The sequence below is a fragment of the Haliotis rufescens genome, unplaced genomic scaffold, assembly GCF_023055435.1.
Source record: "Haliotis rufescens isolate VD_foot unplaced genomic scaffold, xgHalRufe1.0.p SCAF_13, whole genome shotgun sequence".
Classification (NCBI taxonomy): domain Eukaryota; kingdom Metazoa; phylum Mollusca; class Gastropoda; order Lepetellida; family Haliotidae; genus Haliotis; species Haliotis rufescens.
Window position 1 is genome coordinate 27060755 of NW_025963813.1, and position 22122 is coordinate 27082876.

The 22122-nt window shown below is 47.6% G+C and overlaps 1 protein-coding gene across 3 annotated transcripts in view; it reads left to right on the forward strand.

The window, feature by feature from the left end:
• Positions 1–22122, forward strand: part of LOC124152540 (coiled-coil domain-containing protein 150-like) — a 50621-nt gene that overhangs the window by 10787 nt on the left and 17712 nt on the right. For all 3 annotated transcript variants that reach the window (XM_048394362.1, XM_048394364.1, XM_048394363.1), the window contains exons 10-14: positions 2464–2655; positions 15465–15656; positions 16932–17101; positions 17560–17686; positions 19831–20025. In XM_048394362.1, the coding sequence (XP_048250319.1) occupies positions 2464–2655; positions 15465–15656; positions 16932–17101; positions 17560–17686; positions 19831–20025 (876 nt within the window). The remainder of the gene's footprint in view (positions 1–2463; positions 2656–15464; positions 15657–16931; positions 17102–17559; positions 17687–19830; positions 20026–22122) is intronic.

Consider the following 22122-nt stretch of genomic DNA (forward strand, 5'->3'; position numbering starts at 1 on the left):
GCAGCAACAGGTGAGTCGGACAGATAGGTGGAGAGAGAGAAGGCCGACCTCCTGGAGAGGCTGGCTGGATACGAGCAGCAACAGGTGAGTCGGACAGATAGGTGGAGAGAGAGAAGGCCGACCTCCTGGAGAGGCTGGCTGGATACGAGCAGCAACAGGTGAGTCGGACAGATAGGTGGAGAGAGAGAAGGCCGACCTCCTGGAGAGGCTGGCTGGATACGAGCAGCAACAGTTGAGTCGGACAGATAGGTGGAGAGAGAGAGAAGGCCGACCTTCTGGAGAGGCTGGCTGGATACGAGCAGCAACAGGTGAGTCGGACAGATAGGTGGAGAGAGAGAAGGCAGACCTGGAGAGGCTGGCTGGATACGAGCAGCAACAGTTGAGTCGGACAGATAGGTGGAGAGAGAGAAGGCCGACCTCCTGGAGAGGCTGGCTGGATACGAGCAGCAACAGGTGAGTCGGACAGATAGGTGGAGAGAGAGAGAAGGCCGACCTCCTGGAGAGGCTGGCTGGATACGAGCAGCAACAGTTGAGTCGGACAGATAGGTGGAGAGAGAGAGAAGGCCGACCTCCTGGAGAGGCTGGCTGGATACGAGCAGCAACAGTTGAGTCGGACAGATAGGTGGAGAGAGAGAGAAGGCCAACCTCCTGGAGAGGCTTGCTGGATACGAGCAGCAACAGGTGAGTCGGACAGATAGGTGGAGAGAGAGAGAAGGCCGACCTCCTGGAGAGGCTGGCTGGATACGAGCAGCAACAGTTGAGTCGGACAGATAGGTGGAGAGAGAGAGAAGGCCAACCTCCTGGAGAGGCTGGCTGGATACGAGCAGCAACAGTTGAGTCGGACAGATAGGTGGAGAGAGAGAGAAGGCCGACCTCCTGGAGTTGCTAGCTGGATACGAGCAGCAACAGTTGAGTCGGACAGATAGGTGGAGAGAGAGAGAAGGCCGACCTCCTGGAGAGGCTGGCTGGATACGAGCAGCAACAGTTGAGTCGGACAGATAGGTGGAGAGAGAGAGAAGGCCGACCTTCTGGAGAGGCTGGCTGGATACGAGCAGCAACAGGTGAGTCGGACAGATAGGTGGAGAGAGAGAAGGCAGACCTGGAGAGGCTGGCTGGATACGAGCAGCAACAGGTGAGTCGGACAGATAGGTGGAGAGAGAGAGAAGGCCGACCTCCTGGAGAGGCTGGCTGGATACGAGCAGCAACAGGTGAGTCGGACAGATAGGTGGAGAGAGAGAAGGCCGACCTCCTGGAGAGGCTGGCTGGATACGAGCAGCAACAGTTGAGTCGGACAGATAGGTGGAGAGAGAGAGAAGGCCGACCTCCTGGAGAGGCTGGCTGGATACGAGCAGCAACAGTTGAGTCGGACAGATAGGTGGAGAGAGAGAGAAGGCCGACCTCCTGGAGAGGCTGGCTGGATACGAGCAGCAACAGTTGAGTCGGACAGATAGGTGGAGAGAGAGAGAAGGCCGACCTCCTGGAGAGGCTGGCTGGATACGAGCAGCAACAGTTGAGTCGGACAGATAGGTGGAGAGAGAGAAGGCCGACCTGGAGAGGCTGGCTGGATACGAGCAGCAACAGGTGAGTCGGACAGATAGGTGGAGAGAGAGAAGGCCGACCTCCTGGAGAGGCTGGCTGGATACGAGCAGCAACAGGTGAGTCGGACAGATAGGTGGAGAGAGAGAAGGCCGACCTCCTGGAGAGGCTGGCTGGATACGAGCAGCAACAGGTGAGTCGGACAGATAGGTGGAGAGAGAGAAGGCCGACCTCCTGGAGAGGCTGTCTGGATACGAGCAGCAACAGGTGAGTCGGACAGATAGGTGGAGAGAGAGAAGGCAGACCTCCTGGAGAGGCTGGCTGGATACGAGCAGCAACAGGTGAGTCGGACAGATAGGTGGAGAGAGAGAAGGCCGACCTCCTGGAGAGGCTGGCTGGATACGAGCAGCAACAGTTGAGTCGGACAGATAGGTGGAGAGAGAGAGAGAAGGCAGACCTCCTGGAGAGGCTGGCTTGATACAAGTGAATCCTGGCCTGATAGGGTTGGAATATTGCTAAAACCAGCATCAAACTTTACTCACTCACTTTTGGTTACAAACATCAGGACGTCCTATGTTCTAAAACATTGCAAACAGAAACCTGTTACCTCCAGGCTTACTCTGCCCTGCTGGAGAGAAGTTTCTGCTCCTGTGACCACACGGAGAAGTAGGCTCAGTAGAAGATGAGACTCCTCCGCATGAAAAACACAATTGTCAGTTTGCTTCTAAACATGGCTGAAGTCAGTTTATTCTGCACAGTGCTTGGGAGGTCAGCCTGGCTGTGTGGAGCTCTGTTGTTTTGGTTTCAGAATTAAATCATGCAGGAACGAAAGGTGTGACATACACTTGTGAATGATTTAAAATCACCTATAAACGTTGGCGTCCCGACCCTTTATGACCTGCCAACATTGACATTCTTTTCTTGTAGATGAGCCACAAGAAAGTCCACTCAACACTGAAGGAAATGATGGAGCAGAAGAACAAGCTGGCATATGAGAATGGACGTCTGCAGTCCCAGATCCACCAGCTCAAAGACGACCTTGACCTTGCCACGAGGGGTCAGCTGGATGCAGGCCATCTCAAGAAGTTGAATCAAGCTCTCCAGGAGAAATACAGCAGTGTAGGTTGAAAAACTTATAATGATCAGTCAACAATCATAACTTTTGGGATTCAAGCTTCAGTGGTCTAGTGGATAGAACGCCTGCCCCGAAAGTGTTATATGTTCAATACATTAATGTACAATTTACGTTTAAAAGCCTCTTCCTATTTATTAGTCATCTAATCAGTGATGATCCGGAGTATAGAATAGGTCTTCAGCAACCCATGCTTGCTGTGAAATGCGACTATGCTTGTCGTAGGAGGCGACTAACCGGATCGGGTTGTCGGGCTCGCTGACTTGGTTGAGGCATGTCATTGTATCCGAATTACTTGCATCGATGCTCATGATGTCCATCACTGGATTGTCTGGTCCAAACTTGATAAGCAGATTAGTTACAGACTGCCGTCATATCACTTGAATATTGTTGAGTGCAGTGTTAAACAACAAACAAAACAAAAAGATATAATAATCAGTGAAACATAAGTCACCTCTACAAATTCATCACATGAGTTACAGCCATATTAATGTAATTACATTAAGTAATACGTTACCACTGTTATACCGAGGCTGTTGTCTCCCACAACTGCTGCTATAGCGAAATCTATCACAGAGATCTCAATTACCTCATGCAGCACGTGCATAGCCACCTAGCTGCCATGTGACACCCTTCACTCTTGTCTCCGTCTGCGTAGCAAGACGTGTGTTCCTCCTGCTGAAGCGTTCCTTGAAGATTTGGTGATATTTATTATAGTTTACTCTCTAATAAACTGTGCTTTTATGGGGCGTTGCGGTAGCTACGCTTGGTTATAATTTTCCCGCCCTTTTTTCTATATACTTGCGGGGTTCGCGTATGCACGTTGTGTTTTACGTTTCCACTGTTCTTGTATGTTTTGGGGGTTAACATAACTTATTTCTTTAATAAAAGTTAATTTTTTACTTATCCTGCATTACTCCTTAATGCATTCACTGCTTACTTACGACAACTAGAAGGACAGCGCTGCGAAGGTCCTGGGTGAAGAAATAAAGTTGTTGTTCTCAAGTCCCAATCAGTGGCCTTCCGTCGCTGTCCTGTGACCTTGATGACACCTAAGGTCATCTTCACATCACTGCTTGTCGCAGCACAGCTAGGATGTGTCCAAGCGGAGCTCTCCTTTTGGATTAATTTTAGACCTTCAGTTTGTCTACAATCTTAAAAATTGATCTGCGATGGGTGATGTATTCTTTTCATATTACTTTCACCATGTTGTGTAGTTTTATGTGAATTAATTAGGCGTGAAAAGACGCTTGTCTTTTTTCCCGCCAAAATATTGTTGTTCGCCGCCATTTTGAATTGTGTTACAATCGTTTGCCTGCCAAGGTAGTCATATTGTTTACAATTCTCAGCTACGTATGTATAACATATTCTTATGTTCTTAAATATTACTAGCTTTGGCGTAACAGTGAGTTGCGTATACTAAAATTATTGTATACTTTTTCAACTCGTTAAAAATATGGTTGCCGATAGATCAATATCAAATCTACGGCTTTCTTCCAGTCCCGCTTCATCAACAATTCTTTTATTGCGTACCTATGTTTATGCGATTAAATAGTTTTTTGTTGGTATTTTTGGTTTTACATTGAGTTGCGTATATGAACTATTGTATACTCTTGCAACTCGTAGTTTTTGCCGATAGATTATTGTTCAATTCTATGGCATTCTTCCAGTACCGCCTCATCAACAATGGCGTAATTGTGTTTTTTTTAAACATAATTTATTGACATATATGGTCAACGGGATTGGGCAAAAGTTATCCAACTTAGGTGGCCCTTTCCCTACTCTATATGTACAGACATTGAATATACATATATATATGTAATTGTGTAACTTATGATTGAGCGTGGTATTAATTGTCGTGGGAAAAATCTTACAAAGATTATCATCCACGTTGTTTGGTTTGCGCGCAGATGTGCTCTCCAAACCCTAAATGAAAATATAAATACCCTTGGTTTACATTGGGTTGCGCATACAAAAATATTGTATATCCTTGCAACTCATAAATTTGCCGATAGATTAGTGTTCAAATTCTTCGGCACTCTTCCAGTATTATCTCATCAACAAGGGTTTCATTGCGTAACATACCTTTGAGCATTTTACTAATTGTCGTGGAAAAAACCTTACAAGATTATCATCCACGATTGGTTGGTTTGCGCGCGGATGTGCTCTCCAATCTCTTAATGTAAATAGCCTTGGTTTACATTGAATTGCGTATATAAAAATATTGTATACCCTTGCAATTCGTATTTTTGCCGATAGATTACTGTTCAATTCTACGGCATTCTTCCAGTACCATTTCTTCAATGGTTTAATTGCGTAACATAATTATGTTTGCTCGGTGTACATATTGTCGTGGAATAATCGCCCAAAGCTCTTTATCCACGGTCATAGGCATGCACGTAGATGTGCTCGCCAAAATTCAAAATGTAATTTTTATGTAAATCTCTAATCCAACGAGTTTACTATATAAAAGCAGATTACTCACAATCATATTTTGCAGTTATTCCGTCGTGAGACGCGAGGAATGTCACTATCGCAGAATAGCGAATGACATATGGTTCTGTCATTACCACCCAACCGTTATTATCGGCAGGTATTATGACGACTGTGATTGCAGAAGTACACCATCCACCGAAATCAACAATACCGGAGGATTTTGTGAGTATCGTAACTGCTCCTATTTTTTCAGCCGCCGGACACTTCCAGATACATGTATGATAATCTGTGACCTCGGCGACAGCCCCAGCACCAGCGTATCGAGATGCTATGATGGGGGTAGATTAGACGCAAGCCGTGATCCAGTCAATACTTTTGAGCTTTGTGTCTGATTTATCTGCGCCGAGCGCAGCACTTGACTACAACCCAAGCACTTCTATTACGCAAGCGGCGCACGATCAGCTTAGCGCTGTTCCAACATATCCAGCATAGACCTGCGCCGAGCGCAGCGTCTGACTGATACCCAAGCGCTCCTATCACGCCAGTGACGCACGATCAGCTTAGCGCTGTTCCAACATATCCAGCATAGACCTGCGCCGAGCGCAGCGTCTGACTGCTACCCAAAGCGCTCCTATTACGCAAACGTCGCACGATCAGCTTAGCGCTGTTCCAACATTCCAGACCTGCGCTGAGTGCAGCGTCTGCGTATCAATCAAGGTCTCTACAATGACGTTAGCCCAAGGCTTACAGTGTACTCGGTTACGTAACCGGCACATGATCAGCTTAGCACATGTACCCGATTGGGAAGCAGACCATCTCGTGTCAGTAACGCCCTCCCCTGATAACAGGGTAAATAAGAGGGACACCACGAGGTCATTGGAGGAAGCCTTCTCCAAAACTCACATTTGCTCCGTGATTTAAGCGACCAATATCGTCAATGTTTGCAGTGGATCAGAATCTATTAGAGGATAACCCTATCTGATTAGATCACTTCCAAACTATGGTGTTTTTCCTACAGCGTCAGTTTGACCACAGGAAAATTCATCTTGAGACCGTTCTGACGGTGATTACCGTTACACCCAAGACTTTATAGCGTTTCCAACTGAGATGCTGGTTTCAAGGGCAGTCTATTACGTCAACCTTGATCATCTACTCCCCTGTTCAACGAACAGATCGCAGACACGCACGTCAAGTTCCCAAAAAGCTTGGAAAGTCCAAGTCAGGGAATTATAAGCCTAGACGCGCGTTTCTCAGGGAAGACCAGCATTCCCTTACTGAGAAAGGGAGTGGCAGAGACAAGTCTCAAGGACGATTTCGTACTTATCGCACTATATCATGGTGTCCGTATAAGGGTAGAGTTAACCCCACCGTTGACCACAGTTTGATTGGGAAAATCCAACATTGACATACTGTTGGTAAGAAGAGCTGTAGAGTGGGTTCACAACCCAGTCTTTACTCCGGGGTTTTATCCTCACACCTACCTGGTACCCATGAAGGACCCAGACAAGATGAGAATGATCCACAATCTCTGTGTTCAACGAACGTTTGATTCTTGATCAGTCTCGACTATCCATCCCAACCGTAGACTTTTCAGGTCCAGTTCATTGGGGTTCACTACCAATGGTAGTATTTCCCATTTGACATGTCAGTGACACTTATGGCTATTTACAGGAGTAATGAAGCCAATAACTACCTACACGTGACGAACACTTGGTTCGAGTCGTAGATGGAGGGCGATCTACTGTATCATCAACACATGTCAATAACTGGGATAGACAATCAACGAGGCGAAGTCGGGAGTATTCTCCTTCCTATTGACTTCAGTTCATAGGAGACCTGTTTAAGACAGACCAGGATATCCTATCTGTACCGAGGGACAGATGGCAAAAGTTTCTTCTTCTTTTGTCATCTACTCTACACCAACCACACACACTTCGCCAGTGGCAAGTGTTGCTAGGGTTAATCACCTCGGCACAGGAGTTAACTAGCATGGGCCGCTTACAACAGCGACCAATTCAATTTTTTCCTGAACCCTTACATCAGGAGTCAGGATCCACTCAAGGCCATCACTCTACCAACTAAGCTAGAGCCTTGCCTCAATTTGTGGCGCTGAATGTCTGCGGAGTCTGTTTATTCGGGTTTTCCCCGAATACACACCTGTTTGTGGACGTCCCCTTTCAGGGGTGGAGTCTTCACTTACAAGACCAGATAAGCTCAGGGCTATGGCCCGGCGCACAATGGAAGTGGCACATAAACAACTTGGAGATGGAAGCTTTAATTCTGGCGATATCACATTGGCAGAATCAACTACAGTTAGCCCGACTCGCTATATCCACAGACAACAGCACTGCGGTGTGGTGCCTGTGCAATCGGGGAACAACACACTCCCACTCTCCACTTCTAAGGACATTCAGATTTCTTCCATCTAGTGGATCGGCTGTGACTAAGGTTCATAGTTCAGCACATCCCCGGATGTAGAAACATACTGGCCGATACTTTATCACGTCCAGACAGGGTGGCTCCCACTGAGTGGAAATTTCTCACAGAAGCATTCCAGTTACTGCTTCAGGAATTCAGGCAACCAATATTGACTTGTTTATTACTTGCCTAGGCCACCAACTCATGACGTATATCTCCCCGTTGCCGGATCCGCAGACTTGGGCGGTGGACGAGTTCAGTATCACTTGGGAAGGGCAAAGAACTAAAACTCTTCTGCCACCACTTTTACTTCCCAAGGTGCTACAGGGGATCAAGGAGACAAGGTATCTCGATCTCTCCTTTGGTCGCACCATGGTAACCGGCGAGAGGGTAGTTCGTCAAGCTCGGAAAAATCTAAAACGATTCACTTCCCCTCTCACAGTGGTCCAACCTACTCATCCACCCTCAACAGAAAATTGCCTCACCCAACGTCTGCACGCATGGTTCGTCTTTAAAAGGCGTTTAAGTGCGAAGGGTTATTTCGACACGGGCAGCAAAGCTATAGCTTTAGTTCATCGTTACTCTCCCAGAGACGACGATGACAAGTGGGGATCACTTGAGACTTTTTACAGGGAAGAAAAGAATCAAGACCCTACGATTGCGTCACAATTCCTAGAGGAATACCTCCTACATTGCGTACCCAAAAACACTTGGAAGGTAGCACCATTACTACGTAATTGGCTGCAATTATCTTAGTGTTGGCCGTTTCCGGAAAATCACAGTGTGATTAAGGTCACGGAACTACAGGCCATATTATGCTCATTCAGGTTTGAGGATCAGAAGGCCAAGTTCCAGCCACCTGATTGGGACTTGAACGTGGTACTTCGAGGTTTGCGAGGGCCCCCTTCGAGCCCCTCATTGCATCCTCATTTTCAAGCTCCTTCCCAGCGCGTGACACCTTCGTTACACTCTCGGTATAGTATAGAGAGCTCCGCGAACGGGCTATCGCTGTGAGGAGCTTGGACATCACCAAGGAAACAATGGTTTCTCTTGGCATTAGCAATGGCGGTACGGGTGAGCGAACTACTTGTGATCGACTCAACCCGGATCCGTTTTGAGCATGGGACGCACGGAACGGGACATCTAGGGTTATGCTGGGATTTTATTGCTAAAATCTACTACCAGGCCAACCCGACCGTTCTTCACCATCCCACCGATATCGACTATTGTGGGAATCGTACATGGTGAAGTTCTCCTGGGCTCGGTGCGAGCAGTTCGAGTTTTCATTCGACGCTCCAAGACAAGGCGTGGTTCGTCCACGACAGAAGTTAGTTGCATAATCGCAAACACCATATCTATATGGTTACGCGCAGTAATCCTTCAGGCCTACGAGATCATCAAACGGAACTCGCCGAGAGCGAATTACCCTCAAGATCTCAAGGTGTCAGCCTTACCAGGGCTCAACACGGCAATTGTGGTTTTGGAACAATCACGGAAGGGTATTTCTGGAGATTCGACACATATTTTCGTTAGTCATAACCTTCGCGTTGTGACTCTCGAGGATGTCGAAGACGTTCGAAGTTTGGCCCTCTGGTTGTTATCCTGCAGATTGCCAACCACTGACGCAAATAATGAACTCGCCCTATACAGAGCCAGTCAACTTCCATGTGCAGTCACTCAGTCGCCACCAGTGGAAGAATATTAGACAATCTTGTTTGTCAGCGACGGCTCTATGACACAGTAAGTAAAGAATTAGCTGAATAGCTATTATTTTCTTTATTACTAAGCGTGTATAGGGAATTTCTCTTTAATTCCTATGTTCAATGTTTTTGATTTTTGAACAACCCTACCGTAATGGCATTTTTGTCTGAACTTTTCCGCTTCACGGTTTATCGACCAAATGGGGTCGTATTGCATGGTGTGAATTATTGAGGTTTCTGTATTCTGAAGGTTTACCCACCTCCAAACCGTCCGATACAGATGCATTAAGGAGTAATGCAGGATAAGTAAAAAATTTAGTAAAATCTAAATATTTTTTACATTTGTATACTTATCCTGCATTACTACGCTTAAGACCCACCCGTCGTTAGACTTGCCTCCCCACTTTGGCTTCAGAAACCTCAAAAGTATGTTTTTCTAAGAGCTTGGGCAACAGGTGTGAAGATGACCTTAGGTGTCATCAAGGTCACAGGACAGCGACGGAAGGCCACTGATTGGGACTTGAGAACAACAACTTTATTTCTTCACCCAGGACCTTTGCAGCGCTGTCCTTCTAGTTGTCGTAAGTAAGCAGTGAATGCATTAAGGAGTAATGCAGGATAAGTATTCAAATGTAAAAAATATTTAGATTTTACTAATATGTGTACGTTATATGTTCACATTGCTCGTTTATTTTCTTGTGAAAATGCTTGTTTGTGAATCATTGTGGTGCGTGCGTTGTAACCATGTTTTGTTCTTTGTTTATAGCAAACAAACAATGTCTGACATGGATATGTCCCCAGTCTCCACCCCCTCTACCCCTGCTCCTCGGAGTTGCGGGGTGTGCAGAAAGTTTTTGTCATCCCTGGAACACACGATCGTTGCCCGCGGTGCAGGGTTCCTTGCGGGGACACCCGGTGCACCCTGTGCGAATGTCTGGGGCCTGCGGAGTTTGAGCGGTACCGGCTGTACGTACAGTCCGTCTCCACCCCTGTGGTGGCCGGTTCGTCCGGTCGGGGCCCCCGTGCGGGTACCACCTCCTCGGCTGCGGCGGATCCCCTTGCGGCCCTCGGGCTGTCTGGGGATTCCGTCGCCGCATTGTTGTCGAAACTTGTGGACTCCAAGCTGGCGGCCTTATCGCAAGATAGGCCGCTGGCTGTTCCGTCCCCGGCCTCTTCGGTGGCTGGGGGTTCGGACGCGGGGTCCGCCGGTACGGCGGCGGCTGCCGTGGTTACCGGTCCTTCCCCCGAACCGTTGCTTCCGCTATCGGTTAAGGACCGCGTGGCCATGGTTTATGACCTCTTCGCGGACATGCCAAAGCCCCTGACGATACCGCGGGGAATCCAAGGTTCCGTGGGTTCCTCCGAGGTGTACGACGAGATGTCCGGCAAGGCTTTCCCAGCATCAACCTTGCTGCGCGGGATTAAGCCTTCTTTGGAGAAGGCCTTCACGGCTGCCTCCGGTCGGGGTCTCCCGTTACCTCCCCCGTCGTGGAGAAAAGGGTCTTTCCCAGTACATGACCTTGCCTTTCCCGAGGCTGGTCCTTCTGCGGAAGCCCATGTGGAGCGTTTGGGGGTCCGTGCCCCCCCGGTTGCCACGGTACCACAAGGTACCTTGCAACAGCTGGACACCCTCGCTCGACACTCCATGCTGGCAATGTCTCACGGAGACACATACCTGGCTGCAGCGGCCAGTCTGGTCGAAGGTTCTCCTACGGACCGAGACCAGCGCATTTACAACTGCTTGCTCGGTTTAAATGCTTCCCTGGAGTACGTTGCCGGGGCTTCGGCCTTTGTTTCCGGCACGTGCCATTTTCTTCGGCGCCAGTCGTATCTGGTTGCTTCAGGGTTGGACGCTGCCAATCAGGAGGTGCTCCTTTCGTAGCCTTGGTCTGCTCGAACATTGTTTAATAACAAGATCCCTGGGGTTCTGAAGGAACAACAGGCCGCTGTGTCTGCCGAGGCCTCTCGGCACACACTGGATCTTGTGGGGTCCTTGCATGGGCGCCTGGGTGCCGCTCCGAAGCGGAGCGCGCCCCAGGATGCTGCGTCCGGCAGGCCTAAGGGGTCGGGTCCTTCTTCCTCCGGGAAGAAGCCCCGCTCTGAGGGCTCCGGTAAGGGTTCTCAGCAGCCCTTTCGTGGGAAGAAGGGGAACTGGGGGAAGCCCAAGTCGTCTAAGGACGGCAAGGGCCCCTCCAGGTGACTCTCATTGGAGGGGTTCGTATGCCGACAGCGCCAACTTCGGTTGGCCCGTAGGCGAACCCGAGTCACTTGGCCCTGGACAGTTGCGCCTGCCGCAGCCCGTCAGGCCCCCCTCTCTTTCCCCAGTGGGTGCCAGACTCTAATCAGACTTGGGAACAAGTGTTCGACGACCCGTGGGTGGTCAACACGATTCTGTACGGCTATCGGCTCGATCTCAAAGCGAATCCGCTGCTCACCGTTGCCCCGTCGGCAGGTTTCTATTCGGAAACCGATCTTCCCTTCCTCGCCGATGCCATCGGCAGGTTGGTGGAGAAGAGGGCAGTTCGGGAGTTAGCTCTACCAGAAATAACACCGGGGTTTTACTCCAGGATATTTCTCGTTCCCAAGAAGGACAGTGCCGAACTCAGAATGATTCACAACTTGAAATCGTTCAACGAGTTCTACCTGCGCAAGCCGCCCAAGTTCAGAATGTTGAGCTTGACGGACCTGAAAGCACTGATCATGCCGGCCGACTGGCTAGCTTCAATCGACCTGAAGGATGCTTATCTGCATGTTCCGATTCACACGGATCATCACAAGTATCTCAGGTTTGTCTTTCAAGGCAGGCACTACGAGTGGGTTGTACTCCCATTCGGTCTTTCATCCGCTCCCTGGCTGTTCACCCGGTTAACCACCCCCATAGTGGGGTTCCTCCACCGGAGGGGTGTCCGGTACTTCGCGTACCTGGACGACTCGCTAGTAGCAAATCGAATGAGGGACACCCTGTCACGCCATCTTGTTTTCGCACGTCGGCTCTTGGAGCAATTGGGGTGGATTGTCAATCTCCCCAAGAGCGAGTTAACCCCTTCTCAGAACTTGCAGTTCATCGGAGGTCGGTTCAACACGGTGTCCCATTGCCTATTTGTCCCCCCAGACCGGTGGCACAAGATTCAGGCGATGATTGCCAAAGTCTTAGCGGTGCAACAGACTGTTCACTTTTGGGAACAGCTGTTAGGGCTACTTGTATCAGCCCAGGACTGCACCGAACGGGGTCGTCTCCAACTCCGCCCGCTGCAACGGTTTTTAATCCAGTTGTTAGCAACGGAGGTGAACAGTGCGACAGTCGCCCTCCCGGATCGGCTCCGACCGCATCTGGAGTGGTGTACGGTCCCTTACAATGTCTTATCAGGAGTCTCTATGCGGCCCTACCGGGCCACGTTGAACCTGTATACAGACGCTTCTCTAGTGGGCTGGGGCGCCCATCTAGAGGGGGAGGTGAGCTCGGGGCTGTGGTGCGTAGACGAACTAGGTCTTCACATCAATTGTCTCGAGTTCAAGGCAGTGATCAACGCAGTCACTGGAAGCATCGTCTCGTCGACGCCCGGCTCATGCTGGCGACCGACAACACGACGGTAGTGTCCTATGTGAACAAACTGGGGGGAACCCACAGTCACTCGCTACTCGATCTCACGTTCGAGTTTTACGCTCTGGTGGACAGTGTCCCGTGCCAGATACGCGCCCGTCACATCCCAGGTGTGCGGACGTACTGGCCGATGCTCTATCGAGGCCTCAGGATCCGAGCCCCACAGAGTGGATGCTGAACCCAGTAGTGTTTCAGTGGCTGTGCGAACGTTTGGGTCGTCCGATGGTCGACCTGTTCTCCTGTTGTTTTTATAACCAGTCCCGGACCCGAGGGCCATCGATCACGATGCTCTCACGTTAGACTGGACGGGCTTGGACGCTTATGCTTACCCGCCGACAGCGTTGATACCACACATTCTAAGCCGGCTCCGAGGAGTTCGCTGTCGAATGTTACTGATCGCGCCTATGTGGCCGAACAGATCGTGGTACCCCGACTTGCTGACCCAGGTCACGCAGTCGCCACTCCCACTGCCTGTGAGACCGGATCTCTTGATCCACCCTCACACCCGTCAGCTTCATCCAAACGCAGGGCAGTTCAATCTGCACGCGTGGATGTTGTCACCGAGCGTCTGAGGAGTAAAGGTTTTTCTCGCCGGGCGTCTCGGGCATACGTTAGTATGCATCGTGATTCTACCCAGCAGGTGTATAATGCACGTTGGGTTATTTTCACGAAGTGGTGTTGTAAACATCACATTCATTCGCCAGATAAGGTATCTGTGCAGGATATTGCTCGTTTCATGTCTCACTTGCGAGAGACCCGGAAACTCTCCGAGGGTTCCATTGCCAACTATGTCTCGTCCGTTGCTACGGTACGGGACGTTGCTATGGGTACCAGTCTCTCCAAAGAGCCGGTGATACGGGGTATTATCAAGGGTTTCAAACAGCACGATCTTAAGAAGGGCCGCCTTCGGGCACCGGCCTGGGATCTTTCCCTAGTGTTGCAATCACTTACGGAAGCTCCGTATGAACCCTTGCATAGTGCTTCGTTCCGGCATGTGACTTGGAAAACAGCATTTCTCCTCTCCTTTGCCACGGCGGCACGTGTATCCGAAATTCATGCACTCGATGTCGCCAAGGTACGATTCGATAGGGGTGACGAAGGAGCGGTCCGCCTGGGCCTGCTCATTGGCTTCGTCGCCAAGAATCAGAGAGTCGGGCAAACGGAGAGAGAATTCACTGTAAGATCACTCAAAGAAATCTTACATCCTGCTGATACTGAGGACAGAGCGCTGTGTCCGGTTAGGGCCCTTAAGTATTATCTTAAGGCTTGGAATGAACGTAGACAAGGGCGTGACCGTCTGTTCATATCGTGTAACCCTAATCGCACGGTTGACATAACTCGCAACTCGATTGCGTTGTGGCTTCGTTCTGTCATCAATCTGGCGTACCAGTCTCGGGGGTTACCGGTAGCGGGGTCATACCCGCACGAGATCAGGGCGCTAGCGGCAACATTTGCCCTACACTCGAATATCTCTGTTCACAGAATATTACGAGGTTGTTACTGGCATTCTGACTCGGTTTTTGCCAATCATTACCTCAGAAAGGTTTCTGATGAAGACGTGGAGGGGGTGCACCGTCTTGGGCCGCTGATCGCGGCACAAACAGTCATCTAGGGGGTGTGTCCAGCGCAATTCCAAACTCCGCAGTCGTCAGTCCTTGCATGGTGGTTAATCTGGGTCGTCTCCAATGTTCCCACGCCGTGGGTACAGGAGTGGGGGTCCTGCAAACCAGCGCACTCACACCACAGGTGAGGCGGCTTTTTGTGTGTTTTGTCCTTATTTGTATTTTGACAATTATGCATTTAATTGTCTGTCGTGTATTCCAACCTTGCGATACATGCTTACGAATACTGGAATTAGGTCACGCGTCTAATGCATACTTTAAGTAGGCTTGCTCTGGGATATACGGTCTGAAGGAAATTAATTTCCCTCTTTTCGACTGTTTAACCTGATCTAAGATTTAGCTCACGCGGATACAGTGTTCTCATCCGCTGCGGCGATGAAATACCTATCCAGTGGGGCCGTTTGGAGTCACCAATCGTTTTGGCAATGACGATTGAGCCTTATGGTATGCGCTTGACAGTGCTTTGGTATTCCTATAGGGTAACGCCTAGCTAGGTGCATGCGCATCGAGTGCTTCCGCCTTGGTGTTTACTTTCGCTGGTCGGAAGGAACGCTAGCAGTCAGGATTCGGGTTGTAGGTGCTCCCCGCCGCCTACTGTGGTAGTCAGCCTCGGTATAACAGTGGTAACGTATTACTTAATGTAATTTGTAGAATTTTCCTATTCGGAATATTCTATAAGTAATACGTTACCACTGGGCTGCTGCCCGCCCGTCCGTCCCCCGAGCGCTTGCTCTCGCAGGAGACAAGAGTGAAGGGTGTCACATGGCAGCTAGGTGGCTACGCACGTGCTGCATGAGGTAATTGAGATCTCTGTGGTAGATTTCGCTATAGCAGCAGTTGTGGGAGACAACAGCCTCGGTATAACAGTGGTAACGTATTACTTATAGAATATTCCGAATAGGAAAATTCTACAAAATTGTAATTTATTTTGGTTCCCATTTGAGAATATTTGACGACATTCGCTTCAGACTTGAGGCGATATATGTCTCAGCATGTTCAGATAAGTGTGTGTGTTCCAGGCCCAGAAGGAGGTGAGTGAGCTGAAGGTGGCTATCCAGTGTCTGGAGAACCAGCACCGCCTGTCCCAGGAGCTGATCCAGCACAAGGACCAGCAGCTTCAGACCGTCACCTACACCCGGGAACAGCTGGAGAAGGACATGTCCAAACTCGGGGCCCACGTACAGGCCATGGATGACCGCGATAAACACAAGGTGGGCTTGCTGGCAACTGCAGTTGTTGTTTTACCATCAACAGGAGTTTAAACATGCACACTCGTCTGAGATGCAGCAATTTGCTTTGCAGAGTTATGTCCCTTGGGCATGCCAGAAAGCTTGCATTGTGGATTGGAATCCTGTTTCGCCCCGATTGTTCTTAGGTTTGTCAGCACCATACCTGTGCTTGTGGGTTTTACATCAGTGGTAAACGTCTGAGACTTGCATCACTTTGAGCGTTCCTTCCACATCAAGCTGACATGTTGTAATATAAGTGGAATACTGTTCAAAGTGGCGTTTAACCTCACTCATAGATGATTGGCCAAAATGTCACCACCACTGTCTTCTCTCTTACAACTGACTTAGCACAAACTTTCTCCATCACATGAGTGTAATTAGATTGGATGGCTGTCTGTAGCATCATGTAATTTAAAATGGGTTGAAGATGAAAGTATGGAAGCAAATGGGTCTAGGGTATTTTAGGTTATTCATCATAATGCAGATTTAATACCCGGGATAATCAAGGCAACAAAAGTTGGAAATGGGAGCCTAGGTGTCCTTGTCATAACCCTCATATTAAATTAAGAAATATACAGCTGTCGCTGAAATATGATGCTATGGCGAAATACCAGAAGGACCAACTTAGATTCAGACACTTTCAAGTGTGTAGTTTATCACAAGCCAGGTTTAGTAAGTTTCATCTTGGGATAACTCTCAAATGCCTCTCAAAGAAGTTGGGATAACTCGTCAGTGATGATAGCCAATATGTTAAAGAATAGGTCTCCAGCCCCTTATGCTTGTATGAGCTGGCTGACATCCTAGTGGTAGTGAGGATGTGGTGGTAACCTGGCTGTAACCCCTCACCTCATCTTGTTAAAGTTTCATAAACTAGGTTGATTTTTTAAAACATTTCCAGGGTGTAACAAATGTTATTCTCATATATTTTGGGGTTGAGTCCCGTCCGGGATTTGAACCCACACTGCCAGAGTGGAGCACCCCATCGCCAGCACACGAAGTCAGCGATCCAACCCTTTCAGCCACCCAGATTTCTATGGCATTGTGTGTTCATACCTTTTGGCCATAGGAGCAGTGCCAATTTACACTTGTCAGAGAGGTACACAAAGTATGTGATCTAGACTACCAGTTGTTAGACTTTCATTTTTTGTGGAAGTCTCGGTGGCTGAGTGGGTTAGATTGCTGACTTTGTGTGAGTCCCAAATTTAACATTTGTTACATTTGACCACTTTCTAAATGGCTTTGTGTGTTCATTACCAGGGTGTCAGCTATCACAAGAATCTTGAATCCGCCAAGACTGTCAATCGTGAGATCACCAGCACCCTTGAGGCGGTGATGGCGTCACACTCTCAGCTACAGACACTGGTGGAGAGCCTACAGGTTGAGCTGGGGAAAAGAGACACGCAGATCACGCAGCTCCGCAGTCAGAAGTACGTACCCCTTCATGACAATAAAGAGCCTGAGTTGGCTGGGGAAATCCTGTGTCTGTGTGTGTAGGACAATCAGCATACAGAGTATGTGTGACCCAGATGGTTGGGAGGTGACCATGGTGATGCTAGGTGTGTTTGGGTGAATTGTTTTTTAGAAGTTGGAAACCTTTGTTTTGGCATGTTTCCACTTAGGATCGAAAGAAGAATGAGAAATGCATAGTGTGAGATAGGATCAGTATATAAATAGATTTTTTTTTGTAAAATTTTCAAAATGTGTTCCACACACTGATGTTTATATATAATTAAAGTTAGACGTAGAACGTCCATGTTGAAAACTTTGCTTGTGTGTAGGCTTTGTCTCAACAATAACAGGACAGCAGTAAAATGTTTTCTCAACTATATATTGGTTGTGTTGGTTGGTCAAGTTTGTATGGACATTGTTGTTGCTATGGTGACAGGAACAAGGACCAGGAAGAGATGAGGCTGGAGATGAAGAACTTCGAAAGCAAGATGTCCTCCCTGCGAGAAGAGCTGAGGAAAGAGAGGGACAAATCCTTGAAGAAGAACTCCAAGGAACTGGGAGAGGTACGACACAGGCATTGCTAACCAGTCATTTATCCAACTTTACTGTGATAAAGTTGTTATGATGCTTGTACCAGTTATACTTCTCTTGCTCTACATGTCTGTTTAATGTTCATAGTAACTGGTGGTCTAGCGGAGACAGCGTCTCCCCCAAGAGCAGTTCTATCCTTGGCTGTGTTATGCCTCTAAATGCTAATGTTAAAGATGGTGCTTGTTTCCTGGCGCTTGACATTAAGGGGATAACACAAGGACTGGTCGGCTCGGAGTCAGAATAGTGTGTCTGAGTGGGGTATTCATGTTACACTGCAGCATGGTATCTCAGGTACTAGTCGGCTCAGAGTCTGTACACTGTGTCAGAGTGGGGTATCCATGTTACACTGCAGCATTGTATCTATGTGGGCTAAAACAAGGACTGGTCGGCTCGAAGTCAGTACACTGTGTCAGAGTGGGGTATCCATGTTACACTGCAGCATTGTATCTCAGTGGGCTAAAACAAGGACTGGTCAGCTCGAAGTCAGTACACTGTGTCAGTGGGGTATCCATGTTAAACTGCAGCATTGTATCTCAGTGGGCTAAAACAAGGACTGGTCGGCTCGGAGTCAGTACACTGTGTCAGAGTGGGGTATCCATGTTAAACTGCAGCATGGTATCTCAGTGGGCTAAAACAAGGACTGGTCGGCTCGAAGTCAGTACACTGTGTCAGAGTGGGGTATCCATGTTACACTGCAGCATTGTATCTCAGTGGGCTAAAACAAGGACTGGTCAGCTCGAAGTCAGTACACTGTGTCAGTGGGGTATCCATGTTAAACTGCAGCATTGTATCTCAGTGGGCTAAAACAAGGACTGGTCGGCTCGGAGTCAGTACACTGTGTCAGAGTGGGGTATCCATGTTAAACTGCAGCATGGTATCTCAGTGGGCTAAAACAAGGACTGGTCAGCTCGAAGTCAGTACACTGTGTCAGAGTGGGGTATCCATGTAAAACTGTGGCATGGTATCTCAGTGGGCTAGCACTATAAAACTGGCATAAGCAGCCACACATACATGTGTATACACATTGTTAGTAAGTGCAATAACTGCAAGGTTAACCACATTTCACCTCACTTCCTCCAAAGAATGTTCGTTCATGGGAGAGAGCCCCCCATACTACCAGTAGATTTGCACATTCTCCAAACCAAACCACACGAAGTGTCATAAAATCTCCTCCTTCTATTGTAATGATCATATTTCTTCACGAGAGATGCATGTGACTCTGCAGCGATCTGGAAGAATAGGATGGCCAGATGGTGTTAGTCATGGTGACTTGATTGGCAGAATTATGTCCCCTAGCTTGCCAGAATCCGCTGATCATAGTTAATGGGATCACCAAGTTCTCAAATCCTAAAATCAACTGTCAGTGTTGGACAGCATTGGAGTATCATATGAAAACCGCCATATAGTAACCTTTTTATCATATACTATAACATAAAATTGTAAAATGTATCTATTTGCAAGTGAAAGTAAACCATTTTCACCTTGTTTGGAAGTCATTGTCACGGGAAAGCTGTCTGAACAGATGAGCTGATGATGTACTAACGGACGTAACCCTAATTTCTTACCACTGAAAATGCATTGACTTACCATATCAGCCCGAAAGTGGGTGTAATATGGGTTTGGTTATTACACCCCCTATGATATGACCATCTTCATGTTGGCTCTATCTTACATGCAGACTGCCTCATATCATTGATAGGTACATGATAAATAGTCTTATTGCACACATATCATTGACTATTCATTATGGCTTATGTTGTCAAAAGCATTATAACTTGACAACAATTTCTTGTGGCCTTAAGCAATTAAAGCAGTGTTTTAACCCCCATCCCATGTAGCTATTTAAGAAGCTACTAAGATGTCCTCAGAAGTTTAAATATTGTGTTCTCTTTTTCTGTGGAGATGATCCTGTGATTTTATCAACATTTCCTACGGCAGCGGGGTAGTGTGGTTGTAGCGTTTGCCTGTCATGCTGAAGGCCTGGGTTCTATTCCCCACTTGGGTTAAATGTGTGAAGCCCATTCTGGTGTCCCATGCCGTGATATTGCTGAAATATTTCTAAAAGCAGCATAACTAGCAGCATATTCACTCACTCACTCAACATTTCTTGCTTCAGATTAAGAAGCAGAATGAAAGCTTATCATCTCGCAACATGGAGTTGGTGAGGACGAATACAGAACTGCGACATCGGGTGAATGAGTCGGACCGTACACACACGGAACTTTCCCAGAAACTTGTGGATCAAAGACGCAAGACTGAGTACCTCAACAAGGCCAAGAAACAGCTGGAGGAAAACCTGGCGAAGATGAAGGTAGGTCAAGGTCACGTGTCAAGGTGACACTTTCTATTTTGGTGAATTTTCATAACAGGTAGAATTATTACAGATCTTATCAATAAATGGTTGGTTGAAAAGAGTTAGTGTTGTGTGCAGTGTAAGAGTTAGTGTTGTGTGCAGTGTAAGAGTTGGTGTTGTGTGCAGGGTATGAGTTAGTGTTGTGTGCAGTGTAAGAGTTGGTGTTGTGTGCAGTGTAAGAGTTGGTGTTGTGTGCAGTGTAAGAGTTGGTGTTGTGTGCAGTGTAAGAGTTGGTGTTGTGTGCAGTGTATGAGTTAGTGTTGTGTGCAGTGTAAGAGTTGGTGTTGTGTGCAGTGTAAGAGTTAGTGTTGTGTGCAGGGTATGAGTTAGTGTTGTGTGCAGTGTATGAGTTAGTGTTGTGTGCAGTGTAAGAGTTGGTGTTGTGTGCAGTGTATGAGTTAGTGTTGTGTGCAGTGTAAGAGTTGGTGTTGTGTGCAGGGTATGAGTTAGTGTTGTGTGCAGGGTATGAGTTAGTGTTGTGTGCAGTGTATGAGTTAGTGTTGTGTGCAGGGTATGAGTTAGTGTTGTGTGCAGTGTAAGAGTTAGTGTTGTGTGCAGTGTATGAGTTAGTGTTGTGTGCAGTGTATGAGTTAGTGTTGTGTGCAGTGTAAGAGTTGGTGTTGTGTGCAGTGTATGAGTTAGTGTTGTGTGCAGTGTAAGAGTTGGTGTTGTGTGCAGTGTATGAGTTAGTGTTGTGTGCAGTGTAAGAGTTGGTGTTGTGTGCAGTGTATGAGTTAGTGTTGTGTACAGTGTAAGAGTTGGTGTTGTGTGCAGTGTAAGAGTTGGTGTTGTGTGCAGTGTATGAGCTAGTTTTCCAAAGTCACTGGCCAGGATGGCTCGTAAAAAAAATGTTACCAGCCCAGATCACTCTTTACTATCACTGTCTGTGAAAGGTATGGGATTGCAACAAGAACGCAAATTTTATCTTCGTCAGATATGATCCTAATTGTCTAGCACACATTAGCCTTAGCATTATACGTACCAGTAGTTCCTTTCCTGCACAACATAAAAGTTCCGTGAAGATCCGGGTTAGAATAGGTCTTCAGCAACCCATGCTTGCTGTAAAAGGATACTGTGCTTGTCGTAAGAGGCGACTAACGGGATCGAGTGGTCAGACTCGCTGACTTGGTTGATGCATGTCATCGATCCCAATTGCGTGGATCAATGCTCATGTTATCAATCACTGGATTGTCTGGTCCAGACTCGATTACTTACAGACTGCCGTCATATAGCTGGAATATTGCTCAGTGCGACGTTAAACAACAAACCAACAAAAACCTTGTCTATAGAAGGAACCCTGTTTTAAACTTCCCCAGATAACCATGTGAATACAAAATGTCAAAGGCATTAGCCCACTTTTTGCATTAATGAATCGTTGCAATAAAAAAAAGATGCTTGGGACTTTTGACTATAGTCAATCTACCTTCAAAAAAGTATTTCTGGTCCAAATCATAATCCACTAGCATTTTACAAGCGGGCAGACAGCTATTTAAAAAAGTTGTGTGAAATCAATGATGTTTGCAAGGATATTGACATGTGTTATTGTTGCAATGGTGAAACCTGCGTTAATCTCTGAATGATTTCTAAAGTTTGTCCTTGTTTCCTTTGCGACTGAATATTCTTCTCTTGATCACATGTTTCACTTTGCCTTGAATGTGTGGAAATATATTTTCATAATAATATTTAACAGTATACGTTTGTTTGGTCTTTCTACAGAGAAGTTGCCCTAATGATACAAAGTAAACCTAGTGAGCGGCCATCTTGTTCTCATGTACTTGACGTATCTGTCTCTCAACCTGGGGCTGTGGTTCTCTTGTACTCTCGCTCACCTTGTTTGATGACATTAGGGGGCAGTGGTTAAGGTACTGGCTCACCACACAGCTGGCCACGATTGTAATCCCCCATACAATGTGTGAAGCCAGTTCTTGGTGATGCAAGCTGGATGTGGCTGGTGAAGTAAGAAACGCAGCATAATACCTTACTCACTCACTCACCTTATTACAGCTAATGCCAACATTAAGATTGAGGAAAGTTTGAATTTAAGAATATAAATGT